The 15,448-nt window shown below is 32.1% G+C and overlaps 2 protein-coding genes across 2 annotated transcripts; one reads left to right on the forward strand and one right to left on the reverse strand.

The window, feature by feature from the left end:
- Window positions 1-1,500: 1,500 nt before the first annotated feature.
- LOC137830569 (probable glycosyltransferase STELLO1) lies at window positions 1,501-5,764 on the reverse strand. The gene is made up of 3 exons (XM_068638000.1): window positions 3,641-5,764; window positions 3,042-3,168; window positions 1,501-2,275 (listed from the first exon to the last, which is right to left on the reverse strand). Exons 1-3 carry the CDS (start codon window positions 5,323-5,325, stop codon window positions 1,805-1,807), a joined length of 2,283 nt encoding a protein of 760 aa, XP_068494101.1. The 5' UTR covers window positions 5,326-5,764; the 3' UTR covers window positions 1,501-1,804.
- A 4,254-nt stretch (window positions 5,765-10,018) lies between these two features.
- On the forward strand, window positions 10,019-12,448 carry LOC137829463 (uncharacterized). Its single transcript, XM_068636264.1, has 5 exons — window positions 10,019-10,113; window positions 10,192-10,399; window positions 10,735-11,114; window positions 12,120-12,186; window positions 12,437-12,448. Exons 1-5 carry the CDS (start codon window positions 10,019-10,021, stop codon window positions 12,446-12,448), a joined length of 762 nt encoding a protein of 253 aa, XP_068492365.1.
- Window positions 12,449-15,448: the final 3,000 nt, after the last annotated feature.

Raw genomic sequence — 15,448 nt, forward strand, 5'->3', positions numbered from 1 at the left:
GTACAAACTTAATGAACATAACTACAGTAGAAGTCAAATACTCCTATTTTTGGTTAATGATGGGAAAACAGAACTCAAGTACTCCTTCCAATATAAGATACTTGTAATCAAGAAAATTAGTTAGTTTGTTAATTGTATTATCATTATTTATCTTTAGCTTGTTGTAGGAGATGTGAATGATTAATTTTGAGTATAAAAAATCTAAGCCAAACATACCTTCTAGAGTAGAGAAAAAAAAGTCATTATTTCACTTTTGAGTATATATATATATATATATATAAATTGCTTCAATAGGTAAACACCTCATTGACACACCTCATTGACATTCACCTTTTCTCTTTACTATTTTATATTACTTTTATATCACTTATCATACCTACACTTCTTTTATCTCTTTCTTTATTTTTGTCACATGCACCTACCTCTATCCCACATTCTTATAATATAATTTGGATATCTTATGAATAAATTAGTTGATAATTGTTTAAATATAAGTTCTAACTACTTTATTATCTTTTATTATATCTTCAATATGTTACTTCATCATCTTGATCAAGATCAAGATTATTGAAAAGTTTTTCCTTTAAAGATGTTTTGATGATAAAAAGGCTAAGATTATTGAAAAGTTTTTCCTTCAAGATGTTTTGATGATAAATAAACTAAATTTGTATTATGTCTTATAACTTGCTTGAATGTGCAAATCATGCATGTAAGGAGAATTTTATCTAAATTAAGTAGCATGAATAATCATTGCCTTGACATAATTTTTTAAGTATTTTAAAAAATAATTTAAAAATACTTAATGAATATTTTAATCAATTACTTTTTATAACAATCGATTATCTTAAATTAGATAATGTATTAAGATAGGTGTCTTTTGAGACCACAAACTGACAGAAGAACAGATTGACGAAATTGCAAATGGGTTGGAACAAAGCATGCAGAAGTTCATTTGGGTTTCTGAGAGAGTAGAAGGCATGGGCTTGTTGTGAGGGAGTGGCACCCAAATTAGAAATTTTGCTCCACTTTTCATCAGGGTGCTTTATGAATCATTATGGATGGAACTTCTGCTTAGAGAGTATCACCAATGGCTGCATGGCCTATGCACTCTGAGCAGTCAAGAAACACAGTTTTGAAGACAGGTGGTCAAGGTTGGTTTGGTTGTGAAGGATGGACACAAAAGAATGCTTTGGTTCGTGCTTCGGTTGTTGAAAATGCTGTCGGCAGATCGATGGAAAGAAAGGTGATGAAATGAGAGAGAGCAGTGAACCTTAAAATGTCATCAATAGGTCCATGGATGAAGGTGGAGTTTCTCTCATGAAAATGGATTATTTCATTGCTCACATCAATAAATAGCTTTATCAATTGATATTAGTGTGCTTCCTGGTTGAATATGACAGAATGTAACGGTTCATGTAGGTAGTGCAAAACATATGATCGGCATGCTAAGACATTTTGCAGAGTTCTTGTTTAGATGTAGTATATCAGACACGCTTCAAGTTGATGCGAAAAAAAAATCTCTTAATGGAGAGCTTGCATTGCAATATTGAATACAAATACATTTCATTTCATTTTTCACAAAAGAGGAGGGGAAAAAATAAGGAATGATACATTTTTCTGTGGAAGAAATCTACACAATAAAGGGGAGGGGAAAAGAGAAGGGTTAAAAACCCACCCAAGAAACAAAAATACTGTGTAACACTGTTTTTGATTAAAAAGAGATCGTGAAGGAGTGCTATTCAAGTGTTACATGTTTCTTGCGTCCTCTCTGGTCATGTAGTATCAAGAAGAAAGAGTTCAACTTTCAAACTAACTCCATAAGAAGTGGATCCCCTTCTGCCATTATTCTGATAAGCTTTATAAAGTCTTGCTCACTCGATACGCTCCATGGATGAACAGCAGGGACTTTGGCCGAATAAAGAGTGGAGGAATTAGCAGGAGGATTTTGCTTGTAGATCATTGAATCAAGAACAGGGTCAAAATTCTGAGGAGAATCTAGGGAGACAAAGAACATAGGTATTGCAACCTTCTGATGGATCTCCAGATTGCCCACAAGGCTAACAAGCTCAACAAAATCACTGACAAGGCGCTGAGGAACATAAAACACCTCAGAACTGCATAATAAAAGGTTCTTGTCATTGTCACTTGTTTCTTTGTAACTGACTTGAAAGTGAGCTGGCATCGTGCTAACAATCTTCTGTACCATGCTTGCTTGTTGTGATAACCAATCAGAGCTATCACCATTGGTTATTACAGAAGACCAAGACTCCGACACCTGAATCCCAGTAACTTTGTTAATGGTCAGAGAGAAAAGAGCTACACCACCTTTTAAAGTAAATTGACTAAGAGTAGGAGAAATAGCATGAACAAAAGACATTAAAACATGGATTCAATTCTGATCAAGTTAATGGCATAAAAGTATGTTAGAATTTGAATATAATATCACAAACAGTATGTTAGAATAATAGTGTCCAACAAGTGAAAAACTTCACAGTATCAATAAATTAAAGAGTAAATAATCGTCACAGTCCTTAACTGTAAGTGTTGGTCACTTTAGTATTTGACTATACAAAATCCTTCCTTTCTAGTACTTGACTTAATAAAAAGTCATTTGTTTCTTCTTTTCCACAGTCATTTACACTAAACCAAACAGACCTAAAGTAAATGATGCTTGTGTCAAGAACTAAGGGTCTGTTTGAGTAAACATTCCCATAAACAATTTTAAGAGATGAAAATAAGAAGAAAAAAATGAATAAACTTCTCAAGCTAAAACTAACTTATACATGAAGAAATAAATCTAATTTTCAAGAGGCTAATGAAAAGTTCCTTGAAACAGACGAATGCCTACTATTTTACAGATTAGAATGAGGTTCGCTACTCCAGATTAAATTTTTTTTTATTAAAATATTTGCACATGCATTCGTAATAAGGGTCAATAAGCCCTTACAATATCAATTTTGGGAGGATTTAGTACGGGTAGAATTTCAATCATGCAAAAATAAGAGTCCACACTTGGGATGAGAGGAACAAAACAACAATACCTTATTAGTGATCCACAGTTTAGTTTTATCTGCTTGTAGTAAGTTCCAGTAATTAAGAATGGTATTATCCTGTACGAACAAAAATCCTTCTGCACTGCTAAACTGATCAAAAATTTTGGGCATGTACCTGAACCAAACAGTCCAATATTTAACAGTCAATCTCTTTTCAAATTCTCATGATTAACTGAAAAAGTTTAAAGAGTTAGAAACAAATGCTTCACAGTGTAGAGCAAGTAATATTTCTAACTTTCCTCTTCCAAAAGCTTCCATTGCTACACAGGCTACAAAACATCTCTCACACTAATACTAACATGTTTAAAGTGAAGGAAAGTTCTGTTCTGCTTTGATATAAGCAATTTATCTGTATGTTACTTCACCAAACAGCCAATGACCCAAAGCAATTACTTGAGATGATTTCATTTCTTTTTAACAAACTTCAGTCTTTTATTGCCACTCAATCTTTACTCTTAGTGATAAAAGAGAACCATCTCAGGTAATCGTGAAAGGCCAGTATTAAGATTCAGAATCTACAGGACAAAATACAAGACACCAATTATAATTTAACAGTAGGGAGAAATGTAAAACATAACCAGACTTACCTGTATGCATAGTCCAAATGACCCTCCTCTACAACAAGATCTACATCCTTCTTTTCTGACAAAATAACTACAGATCTGAATATCCTTCCATAAAGCAACCTCCATTCAAGGGCGGTTCGTTCCACCGGTCCATTGCAATGCATTATAAGCACAACATTCCCGAAAGTTTTCCTCCATCTGATCAAATTAGCAATCTCATAATTCACAGATCCTGTTTCTTCAACGCCAAGATGCACTGATGGCAACTTTTGTGGTACAAACTCTTTGCGATCTCCATGACCAATATTTGGCCTTGGCCGTCCCAACTCCAACGACATCAACCTCGGCTGCTGATACCCAACAGCCAACAAATCCTGCAGCCAAGCAGCAGTAAGCTTCACATCCTTCTCAGTCCAAAATCCCTCCTCTGCCATTTCAAAGCTCAAATCCAAAATCTTCTCAAACAACCTATGCTTATCCGACCGCCACAAAACCAAATAATCAATCAACCTTCCAACATTCACATGAAGATCCTTCTCTTCTGAAAAGGGATAAGCCTCAATCCTGTCATACCTATGGACCGTTGGAGGGTAAACCGCAACATACCCACCAACTTCCCAAAGCAGCCTCTGCCCCCAGTAACCCCTCAACACATCAGAAGCCATCGTGCTGACTGACACCGGTAGCATCAAGGCCCAGAACGCTGGTGAATGGTACATCGTGTTAAAAGAATTCACCGGCACCATCACACCTTGCGGCAGCGCCACCTTCGGCGCATGTTCATCGAACCTCACATCAAACGCCTCCAAAGTGGACTTCCGGGTGAAGTAAAACACTGAATCTACATCCGGCAGGCCATTTGAAATCCCCTGCTGAATAAACTGCTTCCCTCCAAAAACCTGAGTGTAAAACTCCTCATGCCCAATCTCCCCTACATTCTCCAAAGGCAAACCTCTAGGCCAAACCGAACGCTGCCCAAAATGCACATAAGGGTTCACAACGGTTCGATTCGGGTTATCGTGACTGTACTGCAACAAAACCTCTTGCCTAGCACCTTCCCCTACTAGCTCCACATCAAAATGCTTACCCAAATCATCATCTATCACCTCCCCTCTATCATCAGCGTCAAAAATCTTCTTAGCACCATGCTGAATCGCAAACAAATAACCCACACTCTTTCTAACATACGAATCATAAGGAAGGTAATCCACAACCCTAAACCCCAAATTGACCTGTTCCTCCAGGGACAAAAAGATCGCACCTTTCAGGCTCCAATCCGACGGCGTTTTCGACCCACCAACCGCCACCACCTGCCACCCCTTTAGCTTCACAAGCCGCCTAAGCGCGTCGCTCGGGTACCCCAACACCGACACCACGATCCACTTCTCCGACCGGAAGTTCGCGAACTTCGAGGTCTTGTCCGCGATCGGCGCGATCGCGTTCCACTCCACGCGCGGGTACGCGATCCGCTCGAGCTCCTGCGCCTGCTTCTGGAAGCAGAGCAGCGCCGCAGTGTCGCCGACGTTGCGGAGGAAGAAAACGGCGGCGACGGTCACGACGAGGAGCACCACGGCCACGATCCTGACGAGGTTGTCAGAGACCCAGGCGGAGAAATCGAGGCTCTTGGTGGCAGCCAGCGCCGCCGTCCGCGTTTTGGGCTTCTGATTCAGTGATTTTGGAAGTACACGCTGATCTTGGACCATCATTGAGCTTGGGTGTTGAATTCAATCGAACCTTCCCCCGAATGTGCCTTCGTATTGACTTGAGCTGAACACCTTTCAACTCTTTCTTTTTCCTCTGAATTGAAACATAGAATGTTGCTGGTAAGTTTGTTTTGGGGTTTCGGTTTGGGAGTTTAAGTTTTGTTTAAGGTTGTGGTTGCCGACAGACAGGTATGTGTGTGTCGGTTCCTTAAGCTTCAATACAAGTGCAGGTAGTTTGGTAGAGTGGAATCTTCTTCTGGTTCAGTAGTAACATCTTCTTTTTATTTTATTCATTTCTTATCCTTTTTTTTCTGTGGCTTGCTGTTGCAAAATGGACTCATTAGGTAATACTTTACGTTAGGGTATTCATTGGATTTGAAACTTCCTATTATAATGCTTTTCATTCATTATCAGATCTGCCATGTCAATACCTTTTCTAGATAACATCATCACATTTTCGCCAATTTAAATTTATATTTTTTCACTCATTGCTAAAATTCTTTTTAACATTTAGCATAACCACAAACTAACAAGGTGTTCTTACACCAATTTAGCACTTGTTAACCCTTTATCAGTTGAATAAAGTGATTCCTTTATTACTTTTAATAACACTATGATATGATTCATAGATTTTTTATTAGCTTGAAAAATTAGTTTCTGTTGATCCAAAAATGAAAAATGGGTATGGTGGGAAGCTTAGTTAAGCAGTCTATTTCCATCCAATCAATGCTTTGCCATGAGCACTAACAAGTTTCCAAACAAGTGGCATGTGCCTATGACAAAGGCAAAAGCCTTTGATGTTGGATGTTTAGTTTGGAGAGGACTCAAATGCTATCAAGACATTCCATTAAACATCTTTTTTTATTTTTTATTTTGTATGTGTGATGCATATTTATTGATAAAAAAGTAATAAGAGATATTTAAAAGTGAATTATTATTTTGTGAATATTGACAAATTTGTATCTCATAAGAAACTTTCATTGAAATAAAAGTAATTTGATGGGATTCTTGGAATTAAGAACGTATAAAAATTTTAGGTTAAACAAATTTACATGTACATAAAAAGTTGTCAAAATGTAGATTCTTAGAAAACTTTACAGTTATAACATAACTTCTAAATAAGTTATTTGAGTGAACAATACATAAATTTTTAACTTTTTTTTATTCAAAAAGTGATAAAATAACATTTCTAACATAATGATAAGAAAGTGATACAATATTCAAAAAGTGTATCAATAACATGGAGAATGTATTAAAAATGAAGGTTAATTCTGTGCACCAACATTTATTTTAAAATTCCAAACTTTCCTTGTTACCTTTATTTTAAATTAAAAAAATAGAGGAGCTCTTCTACAATGTTGGAGGCAAAGGTGGTGGTGGAGGTCAAGTTACTATTAGGTGTAGTGAAGTTAATTTTTTTCAAGTAGACATTTCTGTTTTCATGTGATGGTTGAAGCTGCAAATGGTTTAAAGCTGTTTTTGGATATCGAGATCTAAAGAGTGAATGTAGATATCCGAAAGTATGTAATGTACATTCTAGATTCTCCCATTCAAAATGAGAAAAAAAAACTTTTGGATCTTGAAGTCTTAAAAAATTCTTGGTGTGTCCAAATAAAACTGTGAATGATCATATATGGAAGACACATCTCAGTTCTGAACTTGCATATCCGAAACTGTCTTATTTGTATTATGAACATAAATATTGATAAAGTTAAGGATAAAATAGACATTTCATTTCATTTCATTTCATGTGCAGATGTTGTGAAGATTGGTATAGGAAGAATTAGCCAAAAAAATGAATTGTAGCAACAGATCATACGGAATTTTTTTAGATTGGGCTAATTTTGGATAAAGCCCGTTAGAGGGTTGGATGATTGGGCCTAGATGTGCCCAAACTCATTGTAAGAGGGCAGTTTCTTCCTGCACCCCTACATTTTTCTTCCTGCACCCCTACAATGTTATGTAAAGACCAAATTGTCCCTATTATTTTTTAAAAACCCTAAAATGCACTTGAACTGTATTTATTCTTTTGCATTATGGATTATGGAATCCGAAAAAATTTCGGATTGGCACTTCCGGTAAAATTTCGGATCCATCAATCCATAATTCAAAATATGCATTTCACATTCAAAAATCCATCATTCAAAAAAAGCATTCTGGATCTACCAATCCGTAACAGAAATATGCATTCTGGATTCTGAAATCCGTAATTCAGAAAAAAGCATTCCGGATCATGAATCCGTAACAGAATTAGGCTTCCAGATTCAACAATCCGAAAATCAATAATTTATGCAAAAATTGCTTCCGAAACACCCCCTCATCCGGAAAAAAAAAATATTCAGTTTCGGATTGATGAATCCGTAGCATACTCCCAGATCCCTATTTCCGGTAACCACGGTGTCATTTTTCAAGTAAAAGATTAAGGTCAGTTTTGGGATTTAGAAAATTGTGGGGGTATAGAAAGAAAAATGTAGGGGTGCAGGAAGAAGAAGCCTTGTAAGAGACCCGGTCTGTAAGTTTTTATTTGTTTAAAAAGAATGAAGGTGAAATTTTTAAACTGAAGAAAAATGAGTAGATGAAATTTAATTATTTATATTTAAAATAAACAATTTATACATATTTTTATTTTATTTTCAACCTAAAAACATTATGTTAATATCATATTTTTTATCTATTTCTTTTATCCGATCAAAACATAAAACTCATACCTTTCATGAAAATTATTAGTACATCTTTAGTTTCACCATTGAATTTTTATAATATATTAAAATAATAATTAACATGATCTCAGAAAATGAATTTTATTCAAAAACAAATTTTAATAGAACTAATACAAATGCCCACTCAAGATACGTCAATCAAATATCTTTATTGACTAAAAAGGAGTTAGTAAAAAGCGATACCTTACTTTATTGAAAAAAAAATATAGTTTCGGTTCCTAAAAGGTTTACATATTTTATATTTGCTTCTTAATATTTTATTTATTTATTTTTAGTTTCTATTTATTTTATTTTATATATGATATTTGTCATTATATTACATATACTAATATGATATATTTTAATGTTAGAGAGTATATAAATTATTATGATAAAAAATTAAAAATAAAATAGAAATCCAAAAATATTTATAAAATTACTTTAATAAATAAATCAACAATAAAATACAAATAAATGTTTTTTCAAGGATCAAATACAAAACCTATAAATATTTCAAAGATCAAAAGTCAAGAAAAAATAAATTAGGGACTAAATAGAAAATTGAAACAAATTTCATGCTCGAAAACAAATTTTAGTAAAAAAGCAAAAGATTTTTAGTAGGCATTATCTTCGAGGATTGTGGGTCTATTCGCCTCCGTTTTATAATCTAAGATCATTGAAATATGGTATAAAAAAGAAAGATTTGATAGTTTTGATATTTTTAAAGATTTTATAGAATTGGTACCACACGAACTCTTTAAAAATATATTTTTATAATATTATTATTATTTTAGTGTACCAATTCTATCATACTTTAATCAACGAACAAACCATTTAAAAATACACTTTTATAATATCATTTCTTTACACAAGAGTTAAGGTAATTTTGATATGGAAAAATTGCAGGTTGATTAAAATATGTTTTCATGTTTTATAAAAAATAATTTATTTTCTTGAGAAAGGTTTGATTCATCATGTCATGAATGCGTGTTATTTTTTTTTTTATAGTATTGATATAACAAAATAGTAAAAATAAAAAGTGAGTGATCAAAACTAATATCATGGTAATAAAAAGATACACACTACACACAAAAACTGGTATTATTGATGAATAAATTTCGTGTGTAAAGTAAAAAAATTATTGGTAACAACATATTTTGTGTGAAAAAAGCGAAGATTTTTTTGGTAAAATGCTTGTGAACAATTATTACTAACATATTACTAATTGCTAATTAGCGATAACTTTATGATCGTAGTGATTATTGAAGGAAGTTATCTCGGTAAGTTCATGCCTATGAATGTTAATAAAATAGGTGCATTATCAATGATAAGCAAACACAAATAATTACCAAAAAATGTATTATTGTTATATTTTAAATTTTAATGTTCATAATTTTTATTTAAGTCTTGGTCAAAATTATATATATTTTTAAAATAAGATAAGTGGGTGTTTACTTATAAGTAAAAGAAAATTATGAATGTTATTTTATTACAATTATAAAAAAATGATAAATGTAAATTTTCAAATTAAAGGAAATGTATTTGGTATCTAGCTTAACTTCTCGTGCTATTTCGTATAAATTAAATATATAAAAATATTTCTCATTTACTCACATAAACATAAGAGAACTATCAGTAACGACAACACAACATAAAGTGGTAGAGTTGATACTTACACCACTTATGAATGAATTACATCTTTAAAAACAGAGTAACTCTCAACCTTAACAAAGTTTCTATGAAATTACTTTTTATCGATCTTATTTTATTTGTAAGAATTATTTTATTTTATTTTATTTATTTATATATAAACTAATTATAATTAAAAAAAACTTATTTGATATAAATGGTCGTATTAAGCTTGCGTGGTAATAACAATAAGCAAAACGGTTAGGGACACACGCGGCAAACGCTAACGAAGAGAGAGAAAAATTTGAAAGCATTTGAATATACCCGGGAAATTTCAAAAGCTGAGAGAGAAAAGAGTGAATGCAACAATGTCTTCGTTCCCGAGTTCAACAGAACGAACGGTTGCATCGTCTCTGCTTCTTCTCAACACCACACCTCCCTCTCCCTTGCTTTCTACTCCAAAGTAACGCCAAAAATCTCAACTCATGTTTTTCTTACGTTTCCATCTTCACTCTGTTTTCACAAATTTCTCGCTCTGAAGGTTTCGCTGCGATTCAAGCGATGCGGTTCCAGAGAGAAGAAGCGGCAGCAGCAGCATACGTTTCAGAGAAACCTCGGTTTCCTACGGTTCTAATAAATCCTCATCTTCCTCGCTCACCAATGATGACGGTGATTTCTCGGAGAAAGAGAACGAATCGCGCAGTGTATCGTTATCTGCTATCTTGCGTTACAATCAGATGAAGCTTAAGGTCGATTATATATTTCCTTGTACCTTCTCGTGTTGTAGTTTAGATTTTGTTTCGATTCGTTTTCTGTTTGTGTTTGTGTTTGAAAGCAGAACGAAAACAAACAACTCTGTGTGATCTGAGAATTCACTTCACTGATTCTTCTGATGAGATTATGCATCGTTGTTGCTGTTGTTTCTGGCGATTTTCTGTTCTGTTGGATTTGATAATGTATGATTGAGTCTAAGCGAGGTCGGTGTTAGAGGATAAGGGGTTTAATTATTTAACTGATAATTGCGATTTATATTATAATTTTCTTGACTGTTTTAGGTAAACTGAGGATTTTAGTTTTGTAAAAGGTTGCTAGGAAGATAAGATCGAAGGTCACGTGGACCACGTCGTGCTCCAGCGACCGGAAACTGAACGCCGGCGAGGCGGTGAATATGCTCTCTCCTGTTTCGGCCTCTGGCGAGGCTTCTTCCTGCTTGTCGAGCAGCTCGAGCGGCATCTCCAGCGCGCGAAGCTTGCGCTACGCCAAAAGATGCAGAGGCGCGATTGTTGAGCGTGTGGCCGGGATCGCACACGAGACGGTGACACCGTCGCGTCGCACGACTGGTTCGCCACACCTGCGACGGCGCGGCGAAGCCATACTGAAGTTGCTCTCTTGCGGTGATTCCTCTGAAGTGAAGATTCGTCAAATGCTCGGTGACAGCCCCGACACTAGCAAAGCTCTAAGAATGTAATTTCTCTCTCACGCACCCAAACACGCAGATTTAACCATGCAACATGAGAAAAAAATAGTATTTTCACACCCCTCTTTTAAAAAAGAACCACACACAACTGATTTTTAATGATAAAATATTCAAATAAGATATTTGATTAAAATACAAATTATATTATTTAATGAGAAAATAAATAAAAAACTGTGAAGTGAGGTAAAAAATTTGATGAGTGTCAATCAATTATCACCCGCAACAGAAAAATTTACGTGATTTAAATATAATGGGATTGAAACCACTAACAAATTAATTTTGTTATTGCAGCAAAAACAAACACAAACCAACTCTTGGGATTTTTCATAAACAAAAAAATGTTAACAAATAACTAACTATGTTTGATAGGGAGGAAATAAATGGGAGGAATGAGTAAGATGAAAAAAAATAATGAGAGGGTCAACATCGGGGAAATAAAGTGAAAGGAAGATAATACATTCACACTCCTCACACAGTAAAAAGACACACTTAACACTTCATTAAATTAATATTTTAATTTTATTTATTTATTTTTAATATAAAATATTATTATATTATTTTAGGGGATGTCAAATGAATGAAACTGTTTTACTATGGTGTTAAAGAGTCTTTTTCCAAAGTGAAAAAAAAGTAGTAAATGTGTTAAATTGAGGAGAGAGGCACTGATAGAGTAGAAATAGATTAGAAAAAGAATACAAAAGTACAAGTACTTACTCATTGCTCCTAAAATTACTCTTTCCTTAAATCAACTCAATCAAACATTCTTACTTGTTTCTTTTCTTAATCATCTATCATAAAGTATCTTCACCAGATAAAGGTATTTATTAAAAATTGAATCTCACTTTTTCTTTAATGAATGTTAATTACCACCGTAATAAATTTTAATAATACTAAATATGTTTAAAAGAACCTACTAAATATTGATATTTGATGTTCTTTTAATTTAAATGTCGTTCTTTTTGTTGTCTGATGGAAAGAAGAACTATGTCTAGGTTGCTAAGGGTGGATGCTGTGAAAAGATCAGGCTCGGGAGGGCGATATGATCCTTATGTTTACACGGTACACATCTTTATTATTCACTAATTAATTTGATTTTCATTTTTATAGTATGAAATTCGGTGGCATCTAATAATGATTCATGGAATAATAATGAATTATAAAATAACGGAGTGTCATATGATGTATAAGAAATTTAAATATTTTAACTCTTATCCTAACTTTTCTCCTCACATGTTATTGCTTAGTACTGCTCTACTTAGAGGATTTCATGTTTTCATGTTGTTTTGGAAAACAAATATTTTTCTCACAGATAAGTGGATGAAGTTAACGTTGCTAGCTAGAGTGTAGCGGATTAAGTATACTCACGGATTGGTATATCACATTTCGGTGCAATTTCAGGTATATATATCCCTAAAAGGGAAATTTTGCTATAGCCCAATTATTATATAGTAATCTAGAGGTTTTTTTTATGCTATCCCTATGATGTATTATAGAAATCAATATTCATCTTTGAGTACATAATGCTATCCCTATGTAGTATAGAAATCAATAACCATAGTTTAAGTACACATTACATATTGTTGTTTTTCTTCTTTCTATCTTTTATTTTTATTTTTATTTTCTTGTCCGGTTCTTGTTATTCTCAATATTCAAAATATGGTAGCTGGGTAATGAAAATATAAAACTCAAAAGTAGTAGAAATAGAGATTGGATTGGAAATGTTAAATTGACGATTTCTACGCGTCCCATACACTAAGTGCTGACTTAGTCTATTCTTTTTATAAATATTCACATTTGAGAGTAATTGAGCATAATAAATATTCAATGTATGTATCATACAATATGATGAAAATCATCTCTCTGAATTTCATGAAATATATTTTAAATAAGAATTGAGTCATCTGTGGCTGAAAAATAAATTAGAAAAGGTAGTGTTCTTCTGACAAAGAAAGTGTGAATATTATTAGGAAACATTAATCAGGCATGAAAAGTACCCTGAATAACCATTCAACTCTTTACCTAATTTTCATAGGAAAAATATTCTTTGACTGGGTTCAAGTTTGGGGATCGAAAATGTGTGTGTATAATATTACACTGATAAAATCAATCTAAGGTATATTATTTAAAATATTAAAATCCAAATGATTTTTTTAACTTGTTATTTTCAATTTTATTAAAATTTAACGTAATTTATGATGATATTAAATTATAATTTAATAATTAATTTATAAATATTACTTTTGTATAAAGTTATTAATAGTATATGGTTATAGTTTGATCTCTTATATACAGTAGTTATAGTTCTTACAAATATAAATATTTTAAATAAATAAAATTATATTTAAAAAAATATAGTATAATATTTTATTTTTAATTCCTTTTCCAGTTATTAATTTTGTTATGTCTTATAAATTTAAATTATTATAATTAACAGCTTAATTTATGATGTTTTAAAAAAATTATAAGTACATTATTTTTTTTAAACTATAAAAATCACAATTGTTTTATAAACAAAACTTTGATGAGGATTAGTTTTAAAATTTTAAATCTCTCTTTTTTAAACTTAATCCAAACTCATCCTTTTAACTTCTTTTTTGGTGTCAACTCATCCTCGAACTTATCTCGTAGTCTATGACTACATTAAATCTTTACATAAATGTTTAGAAACAATTGTGTTCGGATGCTCGAGTAAATTGAAAAGATTAGGAAATTTTACAGTTCATTTGCTAGTAAGAATGATGGAATGTATGTTGAATTAAGTGAAGAAAAGACACTCTCTTAGTATGTTGTAGTTAAGATCAATATAAAATAAAATTTTATGTGAATGGGCAAAATCATGATAACATTTGTTAGAGGAGGGAAAATATTTCAATTTTGTTTAAAGTTCGTCAAATTTCACTTATTATTTTAAGAAGTGACATAGAAAATAATTGGGTTATTAAATCATTTAACAATAACAACAATCATGTCGTGTTTGTGTCAGAAAGTGTTATATAAAATGTAAAAAGATGAGTGTTATAGCAAAAACTTTAGTGTTATTCGACATCGACTAGAGATAAAAACATTTCATAGTATATAAGTAGGTGTAAATCTCACCTTATAATTCAATTTTATAAGGTTGAGTTAGACTTAAAGTTCACTTCTTAATATGGTATTAGAGTCATTTAGAGCATATCTCAATGAGAGTTTGTTGGTCTTATCAGACCACCCGCTATCGGACCTTTCATAAATATATAGTCACGCACAAACATTACATTTCAAAGTATATAAGTAGGTGCAAATCTCACCTTATAAGTCGATTTTATAAGGTTGATTTAAACTTAAAGTTTATTTTTTAATATGGTATCATAGTCATGTAGAGCTTATTTTAGCGAGAATTTGTTAGTCTTATCATACTACTCACTATTGTCGGACCATAAATATATAGTCACACGCACGTGCAAACCTTATCTTATAAACTGATTTTATAAAATTGAATTAGACTTAAAGTTTACTCCTTAATAAAATGTGTATGCTATTTTAAACAATATACGAAAATATACAAAGGTTAAAGTAATTAATAAAATATAAGTTACTTCATTAATGACTCAAACTTTAATGATTTAAAATCTTTTACACATAATTTCATTTCATGTTAAAAGATTACTCCCTTCTTAATAAAATATGTATGCTATTTTAAACAATATATAAAAATTAAGATAATTAATAAAGTATAAATTACTTCATCAATGACTCCAACTTTCATTATTTAAAATCTTTTACACATAATTTCATGTTGGAAGAATACTCCCTATTCTTGGTTATAATAAATATGAGCATTATTCTTGTGGTCAAAACTATTCTTAGTTATGATAAATAGGGACATTATTCTTATGTGGTAAAGACTATATTTGGAAGACCATATTTAGAATACCATAATGAGAAGATCACTAATTAGCTTGAATTTATCTTAAAAATTCGATCTAACATTTTTGAAAGTAATAATAAAAAATGTTTTTACATACAAAAGATTCTTCTTTTATCATTTACTTTAACTTTCTATTCCTCTTCCAATTTACTTTTACGTACAAGAATATATTTTGTACAGTGACTTATGAATCTTCCTAATCCATATATTGAGGAGTAGAGTTAGTATTTTGAAAGATATTTTGGTTAATTAAATATATAAAAAAGAAAAATAGAGTATCTTTCACTTAGACTCGTTATTCATTAAAATCTAATTTCAAACAAAATATCATCTATTAGGTTTAATAAAATACTATTTGATTTTGCCTTTTATAGACCAGCCCTAAACCTATCCAACATTCATTAGCTATTTTTG

This window comes from Phaseolus vulgaris, chromosome 7 (genome assembly GCF_000499845.2).
Source record: "Phaseolus vulgaris cultivar G19833 chromosome 7, P. vulgaris v2.0, whole genome shotgun sequence".
Taxonomy (NCBI): Eukaryota; Viridiplantae; Streptophyta; class Magnoliopsida; order Fabales; family Fabaceae; genus Phaseolus; species Phaseolus vulgaris.

What these genes read in the sequence shown, in the direction of transcription:
- LOC137829463 (XM_068636264.1), top strand. Translation starts at nt 10,019, where the DNA reads ATGTCTTCGTTCCCGAGTTCAACAGAACGAACGGTTGCATCGTCTCTG. An exon ending in CCCTTGCTTTCTACTCCAAA is followed by an intron (nt 10,114 to 10,191) that starts GTAACGCCAAAA and finishes CTCGCTCTGAAG; the next exon opens with GTTTCGCTGCGATTCAAGCG. An exon ending in ACTAGCAAAGCTCTAAGAAT is followed by an intron (nt 11,115 to 12,119) that starts GTAATTTCTCTC and finishes AACTATGTCTAG; the next exon opens with GTTGCTAAGGGTGGATGCTG.
- LOC137830569 (XM_068638000.1), bottom strand. Translation starts at nt 5,325, where the DNA reads ATGATGGTCCAAGATCAGCGTGTACTTCCAAAATCACTGAATCAGAAG. An exon ending in CATTTGGACTATGCATACAG is followed by an intron (nt 3,169 to 3,640) that starts GTAAGTCTGGTT and finishes TGTTTGGTTCAG; the next exon opens with GTACATGCCCAAAATTTTTG. An exon ending in AACTGTGGATCACTAATAAG is followed by an intron (nt 2,276 to 3,041) that starts GTATTGTTGTTT and finishes ACTGGGATTCAG; the next exon opens with GTGTCGGAGTCTTGGTCTTC.